We start from the raw sequence: 26,220 nt of genomic DNA, 5'->3' as shown, positions 1-26,220 counted from the left end.
TTGTAGACTTTAGTGTAGCATTTCTTTGGCAGTCGACTGCGGCAGCGCAGCAGCGATAAGCAACGGCCTTGCAAATTAGCATTGCGTTCAACAGAGGCCCCCCGCTCGCCCTCCCGCCATTGCCTACCATTCGCCGGCTTTTTTTTATCTTTCGCCTCGCTTCACTTGAAGCTAGCGAATTCCACATTTGAGGTGTGAAAAGTCGATACACATGTTTTTGCTGTTGCATATCTCGTGTTCGTTTTCTTTTAATTTGTATTTTTGTTATGTTATTTGTTCTGTTTTGGTGTTGTATTGCGCTAGTTGTTATTGCATTTTGCTTTTTGCAAATATTTGCTTATTGTTTTGTCAGTTGTCTCTCTTTTCTCCATTTATTTCAAATTTGTATTTGTTTAGTTCTTTTCGCGGGCGCTATCTTAAAACGGCGCGTGCGAGCAAATACGGGCAGGTGTGAAAAAAATAGCAAAGAAGACGTTATCTTTAGTTGAGACCTCCACAAATGATTCAATATAAAGTTTAGGCTTAACTCTTAAGTATGAGTGAGTGGCCTGTCTATGTGACCGAATTAAGAAGTCAGACAAAGCTTTAACTTGTTGCGAATCGTAAAGTCTTAAATAAAATATTATTATTTCCGACTTTGATAACAAGCAATATGATTAATATATTTATGTACTGTGCGAATCGATAGAACACAATAAGCAAGCGACCACAATATAAATTTACCAAGAAATGAGATTTCATTAATTATACTTTCTTATCTTTTAGTTTTACTACACCTACACTTACTACACTTTATTTACAGTACTAAACCCCACTTGCTTTAAATAGATAAGTACATTTTTATCTATATACGCATTTGCTTTAAATATACATCCTCACATATTGCATAATCAGATTTCAACAGCCCGTTTGACCCATTTACAGAAGCGATCAAGTGCGTTACGTGCTCCAAGTTGTATCTGTATCTGCTAAACATGTATCTCTGACTGTATCTGTATCTTTAGCTGGAAATGTATCTCTGCTTGGCTGCGGATGCATTCACAATCCACAATTTTCGCACACCTTGCGCCGTGGCTAAGTTTTGAGCGACAAGCGCGACAAGATAACAAAAAGGCAATTTTTTGTAAGCTGCGCACCGCCGAGTGGTGCAAGTGGTGCTGCAGATGAAGGCGGTGCTGCGAGTCGTGTGTGGAGCTATTAAGGCCTGGCTTGGACTCTGGCGCCGTCTGTCCGGCTGTGGCAATTGCTGCGCCGCTGATCAAGTGGACGAGCGTGGGCGTTCGTCTAGCGCCTGTTTGGCGACAGCTCGAGGCAATGGACGGACGGACGGACGTACGAGCGGACTGGCGGGCAGGCGGGCAGGCGGGTTACTTGTAATTAAAAGCTGCCCGCTGCTCCGTTAAGATCTTGTAAAAAGAAAAAAGCTGCAACAAAACTGCTGCGAACTGCAACTGCAATCTCAATTTCTGCATTGGCACTGCCTACGCCGAGCGCATTCCTTGCTCTCAATCTCAGAAAACTGCTCCACTATTTTTTGTCTGCTTCTTTTTTTTGTATTTTTTGTATTTTGAATAGAAATATGCAAAACGCCCCCTTGATATGTTTTACTTAACATGCTTTAGCTTTGATTAATTTTGATTTCAATTTCGCTGCTGCCGTTGGATTTCGTATTCCGGATTCCTGATTCCAGTAGCTGCCTAAACTGCCTGTCAGCCTCTTAGCATTTGCGGCTGTCAAATGAGGTTTGTGCCCGGATTGCCAAATTTAGCCAAATAAAGTGCCAACAAAAATACATAAATAAATTGCAATGGGTATACGCTAAGGTTTGATGTGCTAGGCATTCAAATTGTTTGAATAGATGTGAGAAATATTTTAAATAGGTCATAACTGAATCGTACAAAGATCATATAGATTTTTAGGTAGTTGAATAGGGTTTGCTACTCCCCAAGATTCTTAAAATGTCATATTTAAATCCCAACCTTTCAAGTCTAAAGACAAGCTTCGATGGTATGCAATACATTTTTTAGATAGTCGAAAAGTCTTAACTTAGCATCCGTAAGCTTAGTATCCCTTATTTAAGTTTCCTATTTTATTTACCTTAAGTTTACCATACTTTCATAGACTCGAACCAAGAGCACCTTTTTCTTTATATTTAAACTCATTTAAGTAAGTCCATAAGTCGTAAGTATAAGTTTAAGGAAATACCATGTTAAGTATTATAATCTGTTAAAATAATGTTCAACTTTTTGGCATGTAACTTTCCTCCAATCTTACAGCAAAAACGAAACCAAAAACTGCTTTCCCATGGAAGCACTGCGAAATGTGTTTGCATTTTGGCTGCCTGTGCGCCGAAGGTACTTATAAGGTTATGTTCAGTCATATGTATAAACATTTCAAATGCTTCACAGCAAAAACATTTGCATGGTCCATTTGCTCAGCAGAGACCCCTACATAAACAATGAACAAACTGAACACTGCAAACCGAAAACGAACCTATATAAAAGGTTGTTAAGGCAAGGAAGAGAGGAGAAAAAAAGTGAAAACAAAATGGTATATTATTTTAATGCAGTCTATATCAAATTTCGTAGTCCGTTGCACTGCACATGACACGAAATTGTGCGACGTGCAACACGGAGGCAGTTGCCTCAGCGCCTCGTCACTCGTCATGGGGGCCATTCAAACTAAATGCTTGAGCTCGTAATTCGAGCCAACAGTCGTGTCAAGTGTGTGTATGTGTGCATGCCTGTGTGTGTGTGTGTCAGACAAGGAGCAATGCTTCATATATATAGGGACTGTGTCCCTAGTCATATCGTGCCATTGACTCTACAATTACCCAACTTTTATATGTGCCGACCACAGAAAACACAAAATCATAAATGTAGTCCACAGCCCAAGAAATAATATTGCAACAATTAAATTGCGGTTAGTGATTAGAAGATAGAGAAGGAAAAAGGTTCACATTGTGGTTTCTCGGTGGTGCAACAGAGTATCTAAACTAAACACCACTGGGAAGGTCAACAAGTGGCGGTTGTTCAAACAAGCATAATGAAGATTTGTTTAAATTATAGACACGCAGTTTATTTTAGTTAATTTGAAAGGATTCCATTACGACCAAAGGAAGCTGAGTTTTCGGGTAGAAAGATAATTAGCTATAGGGTTAATAATGAGAACTATGAAGTAAAGGGAAATAATGATTATAAACGGATTTGTAATAAGAAAAGTCTTCATATATAACAAAATAGATATTTATAGAGAAATAAAAACAATAAAGACATAGACTTATAGAGAACCGAACAACAAATCTGTAAGTATCTATGATACGTCTGTAGCACTATAAAAACCTTAAAGAACTATAAATGAAAAAGAAATGATTCTTATTTACAAAGAAAGGATTTAAGATACGAAAACTTGCTCAGATATAATAAAAGGTCTACAAATGAATGTAGGGCAAAGTGGAACACAGGAAAGTATCTATGTCATATCAAAAATACCCTGCTTTTATGATTTAATGTAATAAGCAAAACTTAAGGAATGCCTCTTTAATTAAGGTGAGGAAATATCTAAAGTCCATTCATAAAGGTATTATATGGTTTTTTTTTCTTCAACTAAAACTTTGACCAGTTGTCCAGTCTAGTTTGGTCGCATCAAGTTGCTATTCGCACTATCTAAAGGTGCCTACACCTTATAATAAAATAAATCACATTTAATATGCCCACGCAGTTATCTATATATACCAGATACAACTAGCTATCTTTACGCCTACCTGTTAGTAAGTAGAGCAACTGCCCTTCGTTATCAACCACAACGACAACAGCAACAGCAACAACATGGCCAATATAATTCAGAGCCTAGAAACTATCTCTGAGAATATGTTAAGAAAAGCAACGAATGACAAATCGAAAGAAAACAAAATAAACCTGAGACGAATGATTGACAACAAGGTAAAACTAACAAAACAAAATAAGGTGAAAAAGTGAGAAAACAGCGACGACATTTTGATAAACGAGCCAGTGCGTATCTCTGCATCTCCCTCGCTCTGTGGCAAGGGGTTAAGATCCCAAAGGGACAACGCAACTTCTTATCTTATGTTCGTATGTTCTGATTCTCTCTTTTCTTATAAAGATGACTGGGAGTTTAAGACGGAGCGCAAATGAAAAACAAACTTTGACTACACGCTAAGCACATAAAGCAGCACATGAAAGAAAGGCGCTGCCTTGGAAAGACGAATTTTATATACTCTCAAATTGACAAATCTACGTAAGCAATATCTTTGTATGGAGACTTTTAAATCACTGTAATAGGCAAAATATAGTATATATATATATATAATTAAACAGATTGTAAATCGGAAATTCTTAATTGAAACTTTATTTCCAAGAGATTTTCCCATAAAAATCATCTATGACCAATTGTCACCTTATCCAATATAACTAAAGCTGAGGAAGAAATTCGAAGAACATTCACCTAATATTTCAGCAGTTGATGTCCATCAAAAGCAGGTAAAAAAAAACATTTGGTTGCATGCGTAATACATTGCATGACAAAACTATAAAACCCTCCACCAGGGTATACGAAAATAAACAGCTAAATGTACCATCAAATTGCTTTACAAACAAGCTGAGAGCGTTTGTATCTATGTATCTACAAGTACGTATCTGGGTATCTGCATCCACTTGTTGCGCATAGAGTATTTTGTCTTCTGTTTACTCAACTTGTTCTACTTGCTGCGTTTTCCTCATTGCGATAAAACACACCGATAAATACTAGATTAAGTAAGTCTGTTGCACTTTCGATTTTCAGAAGAGATTTTCAGACCTTGCCAAAAAAGAAGAAGTAAACAAAAGAAAACCGAAAACCCTTATCAGTATTTGTATTTGCGCAATAAGCTCTGCTACTTTAGTTGATAATTTAGCTAAAGGGTATTCCCGTTCGTTTCAGATCTTAACAACTTTAATAGTTTCCGTTTGATTTGATATTTGGTCAACAGTCATTATAAGTCATATGTCCGTGAGTCAATTTTTAGGTAATTCAATATAACAAATATTTATGTCTCTATCGTAGCTTACCTGGCACCGACAATAACTTGCTTTCTGGCCACATCGTATAACAATTCTGAATACCACGTCGTATCGGGATCGTAAAATCGTTTGGCTGTTGACATCAAATCTGCATAGGTAAAGAGAAATTTGATTATTAATATGAAATCGAAATCGAAAAACAAATTATGACAGTCTAGACAAAAAGCGGGAGGCAGAAAATATTTATATAAAGAGTTTTCATTTTTCTGAGAACTTTAAGAATAAACTAAGTTACTTATAATATTTATACATATTCGTAAATTGATCATTCTACTGCTTACAGGGTATGCGCCAAATCAAGTTTACTATAATATTTTTTATTTAACATTGCATAACGAAGGAAGGTAAAATACAGTTAAAAGCCTCGACTTGTAAGAAACAAACAGAATAAGTAAGAAAATAAATGCCTATAAAAATGAAAATCAGAGTCAACAAAACCTCGGTGCTGAGTTTGCACATCGAGAAGTCGTACTTCAGAAAATGCATTCCACAGGCATGCAAAAAGCACAGATTGAGACAATGCAACGCAAATATTTGAACAATAAACACGGAGCGTTTTCTGATTAAAAGACCCGCAGATATTTTTATAATATACACAATACGAGTATATATATATACATATACCTATATAGTTTATAGGTGTCAAGATTCTTTGGAATTGACATCTCCATTAAGACTTCGGACATCCAAGCATTTGCGCAACAAACTACTTACAACTGACTGAGATATGAGAACAATTTTCGTATATTTCAAGTGATTGATTGCCTGGCAATTGACACAGTTTTGTAACGGTGTTTTTTGATAATCCAGAACTTACCTTGATATGATATGTAACGCGAATCAATTTCCAGTAGCTCAAAGTTCGGATGCGCCTGATAGCCATTCAGTAGAGCCCGCGTGCTCCGGGGGCTTTGTAGGGTTAAGAATAGTAGAAGTAGAAGCCATAGCTGATGCTGCATTTTGTCATATTTTAGAATTAACATGCTGCAATGAAAGAGAACAAAAGATTTGCTTTAATGAGAAATATGCAGGAATTTCTATATTTGCATATATTGCGGATCTACTCGTATAACGGATTGTCAACATCTAATGTTTGATCTGGTAAAACTCGTCTTGTTATAAAGCCAATTATTCATACATAATTCAATATATAACTAGATATATATATATAGACTGAACACATTAGCCGGAGACCAAATACCCTTAAATACAACTTTATGTGAAATTTAAAACCAACCAATATTATTATATTTATTTATAATATTTGTGACTAATTTAAGTTATTTATATAAGTCCTCTGTTTCGCATTACGAAAATCATGCGGGCTAGGAGAAAGCGTTCAATTTGAGCTTAGGTCCGATATTCAGCTACGTTTATATACTTTTCCACACAGCCCATGCATAACTGATTAAGAGTAATCAGTTAAGAGCAGTTCGAACTCACTTTATATATTGTCACGTAGCGCTTAAATAGATTATATATGCTTTTCCATTCAGCTTCAGCAGCGAAGTAAGTGGGCAAATTGCCAAAGTGTTGGGTTTATATAAGTATTTATTGAGATGCTTGATAGCATATGATGAGATTATAAATTCATCGCACAATTCACAATTTACGATTCACAATCACAATTAGTTTCAATCATCAATTGGTTTCAAAACATATGCGCACACAGTATAGATGAAAAACAGAAATTTTCCTCATATGGTCTTGGGTTTAGTAAGTGAAGTAAGTAACCGGAAGATACGACACGAAGAGTTTTTGCTTTTTCTTTTACATTTGCTCTTTAAGCACGACGCGCATGCCGAAGTTAGCCGCGCAGCGAGTCAAAACAAACTGAGCTGCGGAGCGGCGGTCACAACAGTAGACACCATAGGCGAAGAGCGTGAAAACAACAAAACGGCCAAAGAGCGAGCGAGCGAGTGAGCGAGAGAGCGAGCGAGCGCACGAATAAACGAGCAAAGCAAAGGAGACAAGACGCCGACGCGATGCACAACCCACGAAGATGTTTGTTTTGAGAACCGGCTTCGGCCTGCGCAGCGAGCTCAAACGGCAACGGCAACTGCAACAACAACAAGAACTTGGGCTTGGGCTTGGGCCTGGGGGCTTAGCGTTGGGTTTTGATGGTTGGGCGCGGTTGCAACGGCAGCAGCAGGGCAGGGCACTCATATATCATGCGACAACGACAGCCAACTACTTACTGGCTGCAACTACAGTGCGACTTGGCTCGGCTCGGCTCGTCTCAAATGGCTGGGATCGTCGCCCAGTGTGCTGATTGCTGCCTGGATTGACAGACGACGCGACGTCGGACATCGAACGGCGAACGACGAACGTCGAACGACGCTGGGACGTGCTCAGAACAAGGACAATTCTTAGCTGAGTCTGCGTTTTAATTTGGTAGCCCAACAAATTGACATTAACGTCGCGCCGCATAAGGGCACGTGATATACAAGACGACGACGATGTCGACGACGGGAAAGGCAGCGCGATCTTATCGTATAACCACGCGTATCCATTAAAACTCATATACTGATACTATACTAGACATTTTATGGATATATCAGATTATGCTCAACCTTAGGTAAATTTTGAGATTCGAATTTGGTTGCTGGGCAAATGTTACAAAGTATACAATAACGAATCCATAAGAAACTGACTGGAAATGTTTAAAAGTATATAAAATTTCTATGTACATCAGCTATAAATCTACAAAGAAGTACTGGATATATAATTAAGAAATAGAATTTGTATTTAATGCAGCTTAATGTGATATGAATACTAATATAACTAAATATGTGGGCTGTATAGGCCCACAATAGATATATAGATCTGTCATAAATATTGCATACATATTTTAAATTCATAAGTAGCTCTTGTTTAGTTGCGTCCATGAACAGACACTTGTGTTTGCTTTACGATCTGTGTAATAAGATCGGTTTCGCCGACGCCACCATTTTAAGGACCTCTAAGAGCAGAGTCGCAGTTGTCCTGTTGCCAATTGCCTTGACTTTTGGGACAGCTGCTGTTGGTTTTATTCAAACACAAACACAAACACTGAATATAGAATGCTCAGGATCGGTCTCTTGTAAAGTCAGTTCTGTTTATGCCGCAGCATGCAGCGGGAAATCGCAGTTGTTCAGCTAGGTTCCAGTGTGGGCAGAGGGCCAGAGAGAATCGAAAAACCATGTACCTCTGACAATATATGCTACGACTACCTGCATTGTTCATTGTCTGCGATTTGTGCTACGAGTTTTTCTTTTGGAACGTTGACTAAATATGCTAATTACGGTAGCACCAACAGACGTCGAAGACGACGACGATGACGACGACGACGACGACGACGACGACGTTTTTGGCCTCTGGTAATTTACGGCTTTACTTCGATTGTAATGCTAATGTCCACTAGGCGACCCTCGACTCGATTGCTTTGACTGCACGTGAGTCACGGAAGTGACAAACAATTTCAGTTTGCCCTTATCACTCGGACAGAGAGAGAGAGAGAACAGAGTGCAGAGTGCATTGCAAATCCTGACCCTTCCTTCCGGACCTTTTATGGGTTTCACCTGTCAAACATTATTATGAATATGAACATGAAAGGTTTCCATTTTGATGAAGGGGTAGAAAATTGATTGCTTAGCTCTCTCGTTCGTCAATATTTACGCTCTGAATTATAAGGCCTACATTAACAGATAACACAAAATTTATAGTATTTGATTAGCTAAACAAATCGAAAGAATTTCAGATAGACTTTCGGGTGTGGTTCTCGACTAGACAATGCTATTCTTTGAGCTACCTTTGGGACTATTTCTATCAAATTATCCAGCTGTTTAAACGCGCATGAAAATAAAGTAATGTTTTCTTTTGTTACTATACTAAATTATAATACAACATTTTTAGTCTATCTCTGATCTATATATGGGTCAAAACTTTCTTTGCAATGGCATCTGCGGAATTTGAATGGCTTTAATCGCACTCTAAATGAATATCTTTGTTAGAATAAACGATAAATATATTGTATATTATTTACACCATTCAGTTAACAACGGGAAGTCCATTTCTTTTTATCCATAGTCATAATCTAGACTTTCGAAACGTGCCTGCCACTCACATACACACACATACACACATTGGGCACTAAAAGTTTATGACCAGCCAAACAATAAATTATTAGTTATTGAAATGATCGAGATCGCAAAAGTGCAGATTTATTCATCCACAGTCTCTCTCCCTCTCTCTCTCTCTCTCTCTCTATCTATAGCCCTCTCACTCTCACTCCATGTCTGCCCCAATCAACAGTATTTGCTGATTCTGAATGCAAATTAAAAAGACCTTAAAATAGAATTGAAGCCAATGAAGGAAGCGCGAGATGAAATATGACAAAATGGGCCCGAGTGAAGCTTCCACTTGCTTAAGTGCACATCGATTGAGGACAATACAAAAACATTAAAGAACTGACACAAAACAATTAAACGAAAACAGAATGAATGACTGGAAAATACCCTGTAAATAAAACGGATAAAACGGATGTAAATTTATGTTAGCTATCTCAATATTTCTATATACCACTTTCTATTCAATTTTACGAGCCTAGAGCATAACAATAAATATATATGTATATACAAATATATTATATGTGTATATGCACAATCATAAATTAGAAGCTCGTTGGCGGCAATTAAAAGATATTGGCCTCGCATAGTTTATGTCCAAACAATTAAAAAAACAAATATGCTAAGCGACTTTCCAACAAAACGCATAAAAAACAAAGCCTAAATATCACCAAGTACAAAGCGAGTGTACTCAACTGCGCAATGCTCGTTCACGTTGCATATTTTTGAGTCCATACTTGTATATTATTGAGTTTATATTTTATTAGTCTTCATAATCTATTCTAAATGAGTAGCGACTTAAAATCTATCAAGACTTTACAAATATTTCAAACTCAAGGACTTTAACTTTTCATACCGACGGACTCACAGACATCAAGTGGAACATTGCATAAAACCAATAAACTCTCTTCATAACTTGAACGAGCGAGCACATAAAACTTCATAAAATACTATGCGATAGAAATAATAAAAAGGAATGTCAAGCAAAATGCCCAAGCCTGGCTTTACAAAAATATATGTATATAATTGAAAATTAAGGCAGCTGCCATAATTTATCAATTTATAATACAAAATACAAAATATGAGCTGACGACCCAGGCCACTGCTCAGGTTCAAGCTCAAATTGACAACTCGTAAATTTATGACAACATTTAAGGGCGATAAGGCGAGCGGCGCCCGCCTTCAAAAGATTTCCAGTCTATGCGGAAAGCCGAGTTTGAGCAACAATCCCAACAGCGCGTGTTTGGCAACTAATTTGAAACCGAATTACATTACATATTTCACTCAGGGATTGTGTAAATATTTCCCCCCGAAACAAATCAAGTGTCGATTAAATTAATAGACGAGCAAATGACTGAGCAGCGCCTAAAGCGCGTTCATTAATTTGTGCATCGGGCCTAAATGTTAAATGTATGTTAAAATATGCGACTGTTTACTATATTCATATTCGAATAAACCTAATGCAAATGCGAACAATATCTTGCACATTAGGCTGCCTTAATCACACATAATTTAAGAGCTACTTAAAACCGGTTTCAGAGTTAAGCTAATCCAGCTAGAATAAAAACATAAGCTGGAACCAGGCTTTTAATAAAGCCGCAAATGAATTTTTCTTAGTTTTTCATGCTCAGTTTAAACCTTAATAGTCGGTCGATCTCAATTTTATAATTTTAGTTGAAAGTTTAGCTATAAAGCAAAAATTACTGAAGCTGTGAAGATTTCGCATTTATCCAATTAAAACTTGGATTAAAAGCTTCGAATATTTGTAGTGATTAGATATACGAGTATATGTATGTATAATACGAAATAGAGGAGGTTTCAACTTAAACTTCAGCATGTTTAAAGATAAGTCAAAGTAATCTTTCCGCATCATAACACTAAGTCACATGCTCAAAGAGGAAACTTTGGCATAAATTTTTGAGCCGCTTCAATGGGTTGTTTGATTACACCAGACATTGCCCTTTCCGATTACCATTTGTTGAGGTCATTCGCTCAAGGCCTGGCCGAACCGCACTTCAATTCATACAAAGAAAGTCAATTCTTGAATAACTAAAAGACGGTGTAATCCATATACTACCTGAAAGATGGAATAAAGTCATAGCTAACGAAGGAGAATAGTTTTAATAAAGAAGCTCAAATTTGTCTGAATAAAGACATAAAGTTTCTAAGCCAAAGTAGACTGGAAATAATATTTAATAATTTAATTTAACTAGTAGAATCTGTTTGTATATATCTAAAATAATATACTGTATTCAAAATACCTTTTGATGTATTTCTTTCTACTTCTGTTACGATACTAAATTCTAAATACTTTTTCAACTTAATTTAATTTTTTAATGAAAGTGAAATGAAATTCTTTAGCTCTATTTAGGTGGCCCTTTTGGTTTTAGGCTTTTTCCACTTCTTCTTCTTTTTCAAGTTAATACCCTCTACATGCCATATTTCTTTTAGCATATCAAATCAATATCTCACTCATCCATATTCTGTTTTGCGGATCCGCCCAAGTATCCCGCATGCTCTTCGAACCCGATTTACATATAAATAACTTTACGATGATTTCATTTAAATGACGATTTATTGTAGTCAAACTAATTTATCAATTTTCAGTTTCTTTCGTTTTTTTTTTTTTTTCGTTTTCTCTTATATAACGCAGCGACATAAATAGGCTTTAACAACTCCTACTGTAGCACTAATAAAATGGGCCGCGGCTGAGTTTTATATGCTAATCTCTCGCGCTATGAATTCCAAATTTATGGAACAACAACAATATCAATATATTGATCTTTTACATTTCCACCTGCTGTGTCCCTAATGATCGCAGTTAAAAAAAAAAAAAACACACTCAAAACAGAAAATTAAATATTCCAAGCATGAATCAGGCCAAAATCACTTTTGCATCGAAATGGAAACTCGCAACGAATTTCGCACAAATCGATTACAAAGTTGAGTTTTTTCCCCTCTATTTCTTGATTTCTTGATTTTTTCCATTTGTTTGTTTTATTTTTAGAAGTAAGCTAAAAATTTAGAGCAGTGTTCGCCTTTTTTGGTGCTAACTCAATTTACAACTTTTCGAAAAGCATAAAACGAGCAAAGATTTTGATATTGAGTTTTCAATTCGCTGCGATTTGTTGGAAAACGTTCTTTATATAGACAGATTAATGAGTCGCTCGCTGGCATTTCATGTTTCTCAGTTATCAAATTAAAGGCTATGCAATAATCACACCAACCGACTGTTAGTATGTCTTCATAGGCAGAGAAGTCTCGCCATCTTAATGGCCCCCAGCTGACAGCACGCAACGGTCCACACAATTATGACAGACACTGTGCAAATTATTTGCATTACATGCGACATGCAACATGTGACATGCGACATGCGACATTCTTAAGTGGGTGAGAATTAGTAAATTAAAAAGTTTCGTCTTAACTAGTCGTTTGATATGACTCTGCTTATTAACGATCAAAGTCGATTCTGAGAAAATTAAATATTAATAGTAATAATTTGATGTATATATAAAAAAAATATTATAAGTCTCTATTTAAATGCATAATATTTATAATAATAAATAAAATATATAGAGGTTAAAAGAATATCTTAAATTAAAAAAAAAAAAAAAAAAAAAATTGGCTACCTTTTTAATATTTATAAAATTCTTGTAACTTTCGGAATTGGAAATGCTTATTCTCAAGCTTCCCTTTTCTACACCAAGCATTTTCGATAGACTTTCATTGTATCTCAGTTTGCATTTTTTATTAATGATACGCCCATTGGATCATTGTGTTTTTTAGAGAACAAAAACAATGGCCTATGTTAAATTAGAGCCTATGTGAAAGGCTTTATTTAAATTATATATACTTTGCTCTTTTGCCTTTCGAATCGTATTGAATTGAATTCATCCCCTAATGATAGTTATGTATCGATAGCAGAGCAGTAAAGTATCGATAGTTCCTTAAAGTGCTATCTCCTCCAAATCCTAGTGGCCTATTACCATAGCTCAAATTTCCAGGTTATTATACATATTTCACGATTGCACTTTGAGGAATATTTTCACCACACAACTCTTTCGACTCTCAAACTTTCAGTGCTTCGTGTTTTTATGACACTTGTCATGAGTACAACTAGTCCGGAGTCTTGTCTAGCTATAAAATAATAACACTTCGCTGAAAAGGTGTTTTTGTAACATGTACAAAATGTGTAAGAAACAAGTTCTTATTATTTTTAGCGAATTGCCTAAGAAATATAAAAAAAAAAAGAAAACATTTTGTAGACCACACACAAAGTTAGTTTTCATTTGTAACTCTTAAAAGCGAAAATTTGTAAAGTCATAAAGGTAAATAGAAACTTGTGTCTGGTAAAAGCTAGAAAAAAAGACGCAATTACAAGCCCAAGCGACTGAAGTTGAGGAACTATTTGAAGATCTTCGACCGCCGCCTAATAGGGAATAGCTGCTGACAGAGGTGTGGCAAAGACTCTAATCCAGAAGCCAAAAAATTGAATTTCTATAAATTTCAATTGGCACGCCTTCCTTGTATTTTATATACCCATATATATATGTATATGTATATCTCTGTTGGCAACTCGTTTAATGTCTTCATTTCAAGTTAATTTTCACTCGCTGTGGGTGTTGCGGCTCACACAAATTTATGTGTGACAGTGAAAGCCATAGAAATATGAGGCACACCGTATGACAGCCTTATAAATCAACTCGAATGTCCCATGGAACGCACCCTTTTTTGGTAATGCTCATTGTTGTTGCTGTTGCTGTTGTTGTCGTTGTCGTTGTATAGTCCGAAAGAAAAGGATTAAATGCTCATAAATGACCCCCGGCAATAGTTTGCTGTCCCGTCTGTATGTGTATATGTTGTGTGTGTGGTCTTCCATATAAATGATATAAAAACTTGTATTTCCAGGCAATGCGAAAGTTGACCAAACAATTGAAAAGCAAGTAAGAACTTTATTGTAAAGCGCTACTGACTGCATAATACCCGTTTCCAGTTCAGAAGACAACGAAACTTAAGTTTTATGGGATTACATATATACAGAAGAAGAATAGTGAAACAGCTTAAAAATTTAGTTAGGTCCAACAATGTTTAAAGTCGATTTAATTGTCAAATAAAGATTTTGAGTCATTCAGAAGGTATTTATAAAAAACTTAAAAATCCATATATCTATTCGCCATAACCAATAGGAACTTATTTGATCAAGCTTTGAGATTATAGCAAAATAGCTGCGGAATTTCGAGAAAAGTCCAATTGAAAATGTTATAGCATAGGTACGCAACATTGTCATCTGCAGTTGGATATGTATGAGTATATACTTAAATGTAATAGTATCCAACGCCAGTTGATGGTTGTAGAGTATTTCTAGAATAGCCACGTTTCAAATTATTAGATATCCTGCGTACAATGTAACTGTTATTTCTTTAATATATTTGCAGAAAACGAATATACTCATCTTACATTGTGCGCAAGGTATAAGTAACAAATGTAAATTTTGTTGTAAGCCATAACAGGGATCTGATATCAGATATGCCGTGGAAATATTTATAAATGGGCCAGACATTCAGGCAGGCTTTACATATATGTAGTTATTTAGGCTCATGAATTTACTTCAATAAATAAGACCAGGTGGATTACTTTCAATAAGCATTGGAGGCAATACATGAGCGTAAATGAAATTAAATACTTAATGAATAAAAAATAATTATTAATTTTTTTTTATATTTGCAGAACTTGAAAATTACTTTTAGATGTGAATATTTGGAAAATGAGTACAAAGACGGAGAGGTAACAACCAAATTTAGTAAACTAATTATAAAAATACTAAACATTAAATTTATAAACAAAAATAATATACAAAATACTAGTTAAAATATCAGATTAAAATACCAAATATAAAAGTAATTATAAACTTGTAATTAGTTCACACTCTAGTAGTTTTCCATAGTATTTAAATTACAGTGTTAAAAAAAAAAAAAACTCGTCACCCTCTGAAATTTTCACGTCATGTTAATTGACAAAAATTTTGGCGCATAGCTAAGAATTAAACTAGCAATGCGAAATAACTGAAAGAGGAGAATAGAAATATGTTTAGCCATTTAGCACTTTGACAAAAGTCAACAACAAAAGGCCATTAAGTAAATTTACATAAATCAAAATTATGTTTAGCCACGCCAAAAGACAATACAAATCGATCTACGGAAGGGCATTGAATCTTAGACAATTCAAAACTCTTATCCACAGCATTTGTCGGATATTATTTTTAAATAGCTAAAATCAACAGACTCTGGCGACTAGGGGGGGTTACCCAGAATTTGTATAAGTCTATCGAAAGGTGTTGATAATTTATTATTATTATTAGCATGGCATTGTTATGGCCCTTTGTTTAGGGCTGCGACTCGCCTTATAAGAATCTGAGGTTAGCTAAACTTGACAGCAAATAAAAATAAATAAATAATAAACTATATTTGTAATATGATCTGCCCAGACATTGGCTGATCGAATGACAGTTGAAATATCCAATCGAAAAAGAGTCTGCCTCTGTCGTTTATGTCGAGCAGAGTGTCTGGCGTCTCGACACTTAATTTGACATATCCAAAAATCAGATATCTTGTTTACAGAAAATTTGTAATTTTTCCCAAAAAAAAAAAAAATATATAGAATAAAAAAATGGAGCTGGCGCAACAGTACTCAAATATATCTGAAGAAGTCATGGAATATCTGTTCGATCAAAAGATACGGGAACGTGATCTAATTGCCGAAAAGGAGGAGCTCAAGCAGCGCATGAACAAGATCGAGGAGCACTTGGTTCTGCTGCAAAATCGTGACGATGAGCTCACCTGCATGATTGCCGTAGGTAATCTCTATCAGCTGAGCACCGTTAAGCTCGTCCGAGAGGGTCTTCTGGCCAGCCTAACGGCCAGCATGCAACCATATCTGAAACTGCATCGGAAGCTGCTGCGCCTGCAACAACACATCCGGGAGGATCACAGTGTCCTGTATGAGAATCTTCTCAGACATCCGAGTACTTAATGCAATGCACCTTATAAAAGATGAAGTTTTGGGTAAATAAATTTAGTTGAGATGAAAGTCTGTTCTGTTCTGAGCTTGGCCATGTTTTGTTTTTATGTTCTGTACTCCAAGCACGACCAATAAAATATGTATATGTAATGTTATTCATATATATATGCATAATTTATCCAGATTATCTTTTCGTAGAATTTCATCAATTGTAAAGATCATCTCAGTGTCAAAAAACCTACGAAATTATCTCCAACATCCCACGATAATTTTCAACTGCTTTTCGGATGAAGTTTTTTTCTTGATGTAATTTTCTTGGTGAGTTGGCGTTGAAGGGGCTTCATCATCATCATCTCTAGATAGAGGTCCGACCGCGTTGACTTGTCATAATTAAATGTGTAATATTTGTCTACGCTTTCGACACCTTTTAGCCCCCTCTGCCGCCCATTTCGTTCGGCTGCTCAACGAGCCGTGAGCTCTGAGCCGTAGCCGTGAGTCGCGCACGCGCTGACTACATAAATTTGGAAGGGGAAATAGCAGCATACGAGCATGGGGTATGTCCGGATCGTGTAAATTATAAACAAATCATGCACATTTCATCAGCTCGGGGTCTATGCCTCGGCAATGCAACATGGAACGCGTTCCGCTTGCTTCGTTTCAAAAGCGAAAAGTGCGTCGGCTTTTTTTTCCACATTTTTATAAAACTTTGTTTGTTCCCTATTGTAGTTTCCCAAAGCTTTGTGTGCCTCATTTTCATGATGTATGCTTTCAACTTTCGTTCGGCTTTTTATTTTTCTCTCTTTCCTTTTCACTTTTTGTTTTGTTTCGTTGTTTTTTTTTTTTTCTGGATGCTGCGATTACATTTCGCTGGCACGTGCGCTTACCTTATAATGCCCATGCGGAAATTTACAAGAGTATTTGAGATGTAGAGATTTATATCTAACAGACGTATAAAATGTATTGTACCTCATAAAATAAATATATATGTAGAATATATAATTTTGTTATACATTAATAAGTAATTTCCATTTTCCAAGTCTGAGATTTTATATCAGCTTATTTTATATCAGCGTAGAACATCATTTTCGAAAAGTAGTTACACATCGAAATTAATAGAGTATGAAAGCTTACCTAGGATTATTGACACTATTATGCCAAAATGTATTATTAATTAAGTATAAAATTGATTTGATATAATTAATTATTAAATTTTCCACTGGGTGTGTGTAATACAACATTTGCTTATATTTGTCAGCCGTTTTCTCGGCTTTACAGCTCCATCAATTTTATTTAAGCAGAAATATAAAAACTACGTGCTTTATGAATTTTATTTATTGTTTGGGTCTCTGTCGAGCCCTTTTGGCTCGTGCTCAAAACTTTTGTTAACCAGTGAGATTAATGGGCCCGATTAGCATAGGTAAATATTACGCAAATTATGTGCCAAGTGTGCCACACTACAACAACAGCAACGACTACAGCAACGACAAATCGTGATTCAATATTAGATTTTTGGGGCGGGTAAATAATAGTTAGTGAATATTGCAGCCAGACAAGTGCACAAATGGCCGCACAAAGGAGTTAAATTGTGTCTACGTTAATTAAAAAACCACACGAAAAATTTGCATACAAGACGAAATTGGCCACAAAAATTGAGTTTGTCTGCGAATTTGAACCGCCAGCCGGCGGCCAATTGGCGTATTTTTTGTTTTTTGCTTTTTGTGATTTGTTTTTTAGTTTCTCAAGCGCTGTCACTGTCAACTGTCAGTGCAAAATCAAACACATAAATTCCACACATGAAAAAAATCTCTGTAATTGCTTAAATAAATACACAAGAAGATTGGCATTCATTCTGCCCGAGGCAAGCTATTGATTTGATAATAGATAGCTATATGGATGTATACCATATTGTGTAGAAATATGATGGGGGAAACCCGTTCTTTAGATCGTCACTGTCCCCTCTTTCTTGCACGTATGAAAATCGCATAGAAAGGCGATCGGCTGACATCAATATACGTTCAATGGCAATTGACAAATTAAAAGCCAGATTGATAAAATATCAAGCTGTGCCATCTTTGTCACAGCGTCTAATTTGATTCAGATTTATCAATAGACATCTAAATATCATAGTATATAGATATATTATGTGTAAATCACGATCATCTATTATCAGTAACTTTCATAGCCAAATTGTCAAATTTTCTTTGCCACCTTTAACTCTTTATAATATTTATCTATGAAAATCGCATAGAAAGGCGTTCAGGCATCAAATATGGCTCACCTCCATATAAGTTCAATGACATATTTATAATACCAGACATTAAATGTCAGCCCATCATATCAATTATTTAAGCTACCACTCACCTGTCCATACAGATTCATTCATTAAAAGTGTAGAAGAGGTGGGATTCCAGGAATTTCAGCTGAAAAGAATCCAAAGAAGACCAATGCGAAATTTAAAAAATTGAATACATTTAAAAAAAATACAACATAGTGATAAATAGCTTTTACCAAATCGAATTCGGTCAATGGAATAATTTAGTGGACTAGCATAAATAATGGATCTCTAGGCATAGAGACGAGCTATTTACCATGCCGAGGGCCGTAACGTGTGCCACTTGCTGTTCGCCCCCGTATAATGTGTGGCACGCTCCCCCACACTCACACACACACACACAGCATAAAATAACGAAAGATTGGCTTAATACCATAATGGTGTCATTTTGATATGCGATGTGCTGCCAACGCCAATGACGCCCCCGCAGTGCCACGATCTTCGTAGTTGGCCTAATCTTTGTCTTAGCAGAGCTCTCGAAATCCACAAGACGTATAAGACGTGAGTTTAAACTCATTAATACAGCCAATCCAATACGATCTGATCCGTCGAGATAGACGCCGTCCTTGATTTATATACGTATATGTGCATATATCCAATGCATTGCACGGTGGGCCAATAGTATAGTATAGTCTTTATTTTATACTAATATTTTAGCTCTAATACTACAAAACATTTATTTTTCCAGAATAAAATAAAAATAAAAATTAGAAATTCTGCAGTCGATTTGCAGCCATGGCAATAGAAGGTTTTATTTCTTAACAGCTTATGCGATTCTGTTAGATTCCTCTACTGTTAAATTAACAGTTCTTAATTGCACTGTTCGCTAACATAAACAATAGTGTGTATTATAAGCATTAGCATTAAAGTGAAATTTGCTTCCACTGTTAACTTAACATTTCTCTAACAGCGCAGAATCTGGTAACATAAGCTGCGTTCAAAAATAGTTTAAAACTGAGATATTCAATTCAAAAGCAGATAACAAAAGCAGACTGCCTGTAATCTGTAGCTTAAATGCGCAACACTAGTAAGAGATGTTTTCACATCACATTGCGATTTTCTCAAAAAGTTTTATTGATACTTGGACGACGCCCACTGTACTCCGCTGCCGCTCCGATGTGCAGCGCCTCCAAAATCGTAACCCCAGGGTCTGCGTTGGTGTTATTTCGGAGGTGCAGTTGCCGCATTAAGTTTTGCCTCAAACACAGCGATTTTAAACGGATTTATGCATCCATTGCCAGATTTCATACAAATTTCCTAAAGGGTTTCGTTTTTCACTCTTTGCTGATGCTGATGCAGTTGTTGTTGTTACTGTTGCTGTTGCTTTTCTTGTGTTTTTTGTTTCTTCAACTTAACATTGCGTGGGCCAGGCTAGTGGAGCTTTTCATTTCGCTGCAAACGGCTGTTGCAGCCATAAATTGTAGCTGTTGCTGATGTTGTTGTTGTTGCTGTTGGTGGTGTTGCATGTGGTTTTGTGGTTTTTTGTTGCCGTTCGTGAAAGTTGCGTAAATCGCGTGAAGTAGAAGAAAAGTTCAATACTTTTCAAAATAATTGTAGAAAGTTTATTTTTTTATATGCATGTATTGTATATCAGTTACCCCCTGCATATGCTTATGCAACAGCGCACAAAAACAAAATTATTATCAGAGATTCGATTGAAACCTAATTGTGTATCAATTGTGTGGCTAAACAATTTAATAGACATTGACATGATACGATAACGAGAGAGGGGAAATTTCAAAGAGCAGATAGTCAAATGGGGTCGAAGTCTTATACATTGAGCAAGCTATAATGATGTGAGAGGCACATATTAAATAGCAGTGAGAGTCTTATATGGTATTTAACTCTTTTGGTTAAAGTGTTATAAAGACACTATTACTGCTATCAAAGAACTTAGTCTACGCATTTGAATAGCACCGCTTAACTTCGTATATAAGTATATAAAGAGTTGCTTTACTATTCCCTTACAATATTGCGCTACAAAGCAGAGAGAAGGGATTTCTGTTTATCCAGAACTGTCATACAATTTCCCTATAATACTGTGCTACGCTCAGTACAGAGAAATTTAACAGCGCAAAAATACTCTGCTACACAGTGTACTCCATTACATTCAGTAAATAGCCAAGGTAGATCATTTATTAAAGTCCTACCTCAAGATCCGGGTACAAAATTCCGTTTTGTACGAAAAGTACTTACGATGTAGGACACTAATTACGTACTTCATATTTCATATTTCGGTGGCAATAATAAATATGTACAGCAGATAATAACACCTCACGTCCATATCGCGATTCCCACTGGACTTGTGTGTAATACATCCATCAAGATATTATGCGTGAGGCCCCACGAGTGTCGCCGCTTGACCCACATACCAAGTATGTAAGAAGTAATCAGGCGACGGTGGCAGTGGCTGCTGCTGCGGCTGCTGGCCAACTCCCCAAATGAAACTCGATTCAAAATCAGATGCGAATTGGCAAAAAGAAAAAGAAAAGAAAACCACAAATCGAGCGACTGCTGAATGCTGACCGCTGACAAAATCGGAGCGCGTCGCCCAAAAGGAAACCAGTCGACAGCTTTACGATGGGAACCAGCGTACAAAATAAACAGACAACATATTGAAAATTTCGAAAACTGTGTTGACGTCCGCCACAGCAGCAATTAGGCGACTCTTATCAATGTCGCTCAGTCTTGCAAATAAATCTCCACGATCCACTACTGAACGTTACGCTCCAAAGTAACTCTCTGGCTAAACATGAATATGCAAAAAAAAAAAAAATAAATAAATAAATAAAAGTAACAAAAAATGTAAATGTTTTACCTTAACGAATACCGTAGACTCTTTAAAGGTATGGTATTAAGAGAGAGACAGAGCGAGTTTTTGCAATCATATAGAATAAACTCTCTGATAATGAGTGTAATCTGTCGTAAGTTCTAAAAGACTTAATTGAACGGTATAAAATAATAGAGACTTTTCTATTTCGGATTTATTTAATAATATAATATAGTATAATAATAATCTGTTGAGTATAATAATATAATAATAATTTATTAAATACATATGTATATTAAACTAGGCATAACATTCTCAATTCAATTTTAATATTTTCGCAAACCTTAAAATTGGTGTGAGCAAACATAGCATTATAAATATAATAAATAAATATAATGAGTTGAAATCTAGCAAAGAATGTATTTTTGTTTCATACACACATCAGAATATCTATCAAACATAATAGGCAAACTGAAAGAGACATCGATACTAAACATGAATCAAGATCAATCTAATTGGTTTATATACATACATAAGTTATGTATATATTAAAAGAATAATATATATATATTATTAAATACATATTCTCTATGTTGGTATATTTATAAGTGTTTCAGCACGTTACATAGAGTTTCTGAAAATCGTTATACCCTCAATTAAACACTTTCTATGCGTAAAGGGTATACACAACATAAACTGTGCATTGCCTTTAAACGACCTTCGCCATTTCGAGCTGCCTTTAAAAGTATTTTGCTGTTGTTGTTGCTGTTGTTTTCTTCTTAACATTGTATAAAGTTTGTATACATATATAAAAGTTTTTTTATTTCTTCAACATTGCCACGGATGCATAAAACATGTTACCGATCGCTCTGGAGCTGCCTTCTCCATCGCCATCGCCATCGCCTTCGCCTTCAGGTAAACGTAAACATCAACGTCTTCTGCGTGCTCATCCGATTGGCAACATTTCCGTCAGGCCAGGCCTCACCGTACCCAACGGACAAGCAACCGCTCAGAAACTTGGCAACAGCGCTTCAGGTGGCGTGATCTCTGTCCATATGTGTGTATCTCTCTCGCTCCCTCTCTCTCTCTCGCTCTGCCTCTACCTTTACCTCTACCGCAGACCGTTCCACTCCTCCTCTTCTCTATGTGTGTGTGTGTGTCTGTGAAGCAAAGCCATTTGAAGGTCGCCCAAATGGGGGCTGCGTGAGAGGCTTGTCGCAAAAACTGGGCACAGAAAGCGCGCCAAACATAAATGAAACGCAGAACCCGTGGCCAAAGTCGAGTTCAATTTTCAGTTGCAACCAAATGAGTCTCAAAGATTTATGGCAAGGTGTTTTTTCTTTTTTTTCCTTTTAGCTAATCCAAGTTTGGGCCATTTGATTTACGGCCTTTAAAATCGCTTGCAGCGTATGGGAAATATCTATTGATTGATGCTTTATCAATGTTTCGCACAGTTTTCACCAGAAATTTCAACGAAAATGAATCAAATCTTAGCTGAAAGCCCATTTCTGAGCTGCCAAAATATAATAGAAGACTAGCATCTAGAGAAAACTACTCAGATAAGTGGGGAAACTCAAGGAAAACTTTACATTATAAATTGCGGATTATCTTGACTTAAAGGACTTATAAATATATTCACACACATTATTTTGAATCTAGTAAGAAATACAATTACGAATTTACTTTAAATCATAATTTTATAGTCTAATCAAAAGCAAGCAAAAGTATGAAAAATTATCGTATAAGAAACACATATGTAATAAATAATAAATGATATGTAAATATGACTTATTAAATTAGAATTTGTTCAAAATATCCCTAAATCTCTTAGGAATCTAGTTCGTACGCCTCGAAAGTGTATATGTATGTATAAAATAAAATAAAAGTGGGAGGAAGAGACGTCAATATATACGACAAAAAGTTAAAAAATAAAAATAAAAAAGTTCGAGCCGCTGTTGTATATACAACATTTATAAATTATAAAAAGGCATATGTATATGGTAAACATACTAGAATAAGTAATTCTAATTCGAATATAGCATGTCAATTATCGTGTTACGATGATCATTAACAAGTTTTTAAATTAAATTTTAAAATAGAAAAAATCCCGCTCTATTTGCAAAGTACAATTAGCAATTTTATATAATTTATATAATTCAATTGCACATTCAGTGTTCCATCGTTGGGGAATTGATATTCATTAAGTTTAAAGGGGCAAATGATATTCGTGTGATTGAAATTCATCGAAAGCAAACTGACGCCTTTGCACTTCATTTCTCAAGCAGAGAAAGAAGAAGATATAGAGTGCGAGACAGATTGGAGGGGGGAAAACGTGTTTCGAGTGGTTCCTACGGCCGATCGATGGCGATTGAAGGCGTATCTGGTTACGCCTTCGCTTTTCAACTGCAATCATTTTCACTTGAGTTCAGTTACAAAGCCCAAGTCCGCAGCCTGTCAATTCGCATTCACAGCGATTGATAAAGACGAGCAACAAGTTGGCGCTCTTCACAACTTGGAACAGTTAAAGCCACTGAGCCAGAGCTAGAGCCAGAGGCAGAGGTTGTGGCAGAGGCGATCATGGTCATTCACTTGCCTAGCGGTAGCCCACATAATGCGTATAATACTTGGAAGTCGCAAGTTTGTTAATCAAATCGCGTACAAACTTGTAACACCTTTAAAGCGGGCCCTTCATTAGCGGCTAGAGATGGCACCGTGACCGGAGTCACCTTGCAAGCAATCGAGCATAACAGCTATGAGCAGCTGAGGGATAATTTCTTCTATAAAAAGAGTAGTTGTTAAGGAATGCATTTAGAATATGGAAGAAAGATTTAAATATTAATTATATTTAATTGAATAAATGCATTCTGAATCTATGCTGTCGATATTAGAGCCAGATGAATTAATCCAACTTAATTATTTATTTAATAAACTTTTAAGAAATTTTAAGTATAATGTTACTTTATTGTATTATATTGTATTTGACTTAGGCTTAATAGTATTTATTGTTATATATTATATATTATATGTTAAATATATATTCAGTGAATGGTAAACAGATTTTAGATTGTTTCCTTTATCCATGAATATAATAAGAAATTTATATTCAATTTATGAGTTACAACAAACTCACGCTCAATTTATTTATATACACATCTCTAATGGCCAACATTTATTTACTTACATTCAAGCTTATATCGAGCATTTCCTAAAAGCTTACAACAATTTGATATACCAGCCTCTAAATATGTAAACGAATTGAGTGAGTATGAGTGCTTGTGTGGGGTGTTTTAATTGTTTTAAATATTCTCCACGAAATTGCAGCCCCAAGGTTTTAGGTTAGTGTTTTTCACTGAGCCTTTACACATGTTTCTTTGTCTTGACCTTTGTTAACACTTTCTGTAAGGGCGCAAGAGACAGCCGAAAGTAAGCCGAATTTTGTTTTAATTTTGGGTAAATTTCACTCTATTTTATACATGCAATTTGGAAGGTCACGTTGTGTGACATAAGCACTTGAAATATTATGATCTTGAAAATCAGATGTACTAGCAAATTTAATGGCAGCTTTTGTGTAGACTAATAATTAAGTAAAACTAAGATAAGTAAAACATATACATATTTACTACAAATTTGTACTCTTGTTAACACAAAAAAAATTATTTAAAATGAATCAAAATTAATAATTTAAATTTCGTTTATAATAGAGTTTTAATTAATTTAATGAATGACTGAAATGAAATTTATTATTTACTTATATTTCTGGCTAAAATTTTTACCCATAAAAAACTTGAATTTATCTATTTTATTAGCGTGGTGCTTTCAGCTATAAAACAGCTAAATAAGTATATTTCGACTTACTTATAAAGGATATGTAATTCAATTACAATCCTACTTATATTTATGCTGATTCCATTTAAATGCTATAAGAGTATAGTTTTCAGCCATAAAATAGCTAAAATATATACTTCAACTCCATTTATACTGATTCCATTTCAATAGTATAATATTAAAAACTTAAACCATAAAATACCACAAAAATTGATAAATTTTCCATTTATTTATATACACAAATAAAATTGAAGCATAAGCAAAATGTTGTTATAAAAATATGGAAACCAGGGGTTCGCTTTATTATTATTTTACAATTAAATATATTTATAATAATAGCATATAGTCCGACGAGTCGACTACAGTGCTGGGATCTGTGTCAGCAAGTTCTTCTGGCTATTAAAATCCATGTGTGTTGACTCAGCCTTGAGTTCTGAGTGGAGTTGTTTGTGGCACACAAAGCTGCTCCATTCATTCAATAATTGAAACTTGTGCATAGATCGAAAATATACGCTATACATACAATTGTATATACATACATATATATATTTGTGTCTATATAGCAGGAAATGCAGCGTATGGCAACATTTTGAAATGTTCTTCATGTTTCTTGTTTTGTTTGTGCAAACAACTGCGGATGGAGGCACACACACACATTGTGGCATGCTGCTGGATGATTTAGTAGGCGTTGCAACATGTGCCATATGCATGCAGCATGCCCATCCAGAGCGCGCAACCACTTAAAATTTTAAAAGGCTGCCACAACAACAACAACACACACACACACAAACACAGAAATCAACTTTTTTTGCCTTGATGCGCGGCGAACTTTTCGCGCCTGCTTTTCAAGCGTTGCTTAAGGTTTCCTTTTGGAGTGGGCTGCATGCCCCTGTCTCTCACTCTCTCTCTCGCTCGCACACAGAGTCGGTTCAGCCTCATTGGGGGCAACGCATGCGCAAATTGTGCGCCGGCTGCTGCGGCAATAAATTCATAAAAAATCATTAAGCAGAATTTAAGATCCAAAAGCAAGCAACATGGGATCAAGAGAAAGACAGAGGGTGAGAGAGAGAGGGAAAAGGGAAGTATTGGTGA

The 26,220-nt window shown here is 35.7% G+C and overlaps 2 protein-coding genes across 3 annotated transcripts in view; one reads left to right on the top strand and one right to left on the bottom strand.

The window, feature by feature from the left end:
* The window catches only part of Sema5c (Semaphorin 5c), a 47,287-nt gene that overhangs the window by 6,938 nt on the left and 14,129 nt on the right, over positions 1-26,220 (bottom strand). The window contains exons 2-4 of one of the 2 annotated variants that reach the window (XM_018005530.2): positions 18,563-18,621; positions 5,896-6,062; positions 5,067-5,166 (exon numbers count right to left, since the gene is read on the bottom strand). In XM_018005530.2, coding sequence (XP_017861019.2) covers positions 5,067-5,166; positions 5,896-6,062; positions 18,563-18,570 — 275 coding nt within the window. In that variant the 5' untranslated portion in view covers positions 18,571-18,621. Of the gene's footprint in view, positions 1-5,066; positions 5,167-5,895; positions 6,063-6,521; positions 6,929-18,562; positions 18,622-26,220 lie in introns of those variants that run through there. The other variant, XM_018005531.2, reaches the window with a different exon arrangement.
* Positions 15,707-16,270, top strand: LOC108612644 (uncharacterized). The gene has a single exon (XM_018005597.2). It carries the CDS (start codon positions 15,851-15,853, stop codon positions 16,211-16,213), a length of 363 nt encoding a protein of 120 aa, XP_017861086.1. The 5' UTR covers positions 15,707-15,850; the 3' UTR covers positions 16,214-16,270.

The sequence above is a fragment of the Drosophila arizonae genome, chromosome 4, assembly GCF_054131065.1.
Source record: "Drosophila arizonae isolate 15081-1271.41 chromosome 4, UAZ_ARI_1.0, whole genome shotgun sequence".
Lineage (NCBI taxonomy): Eukaryota > Metazoa > Arthropoda > Insecta > Diptera > Drosophilidae > Drosophila > Drosophila arizonae.
Note: the sequence above shows the minus strand (reverse complement) of the source record. Positions and strands in the feature narration are given on the sequence as shown.

Bases quoted from the DNA above. Each gene is read 5' to 3' on its own strand.
- LOC108612644 (XM_018005597.2), top strand. From the start codon at position 15,851: ATGGAGCTGGCGCAACAGTACTCAAATATATCTGAAGAAGTCATGGAA.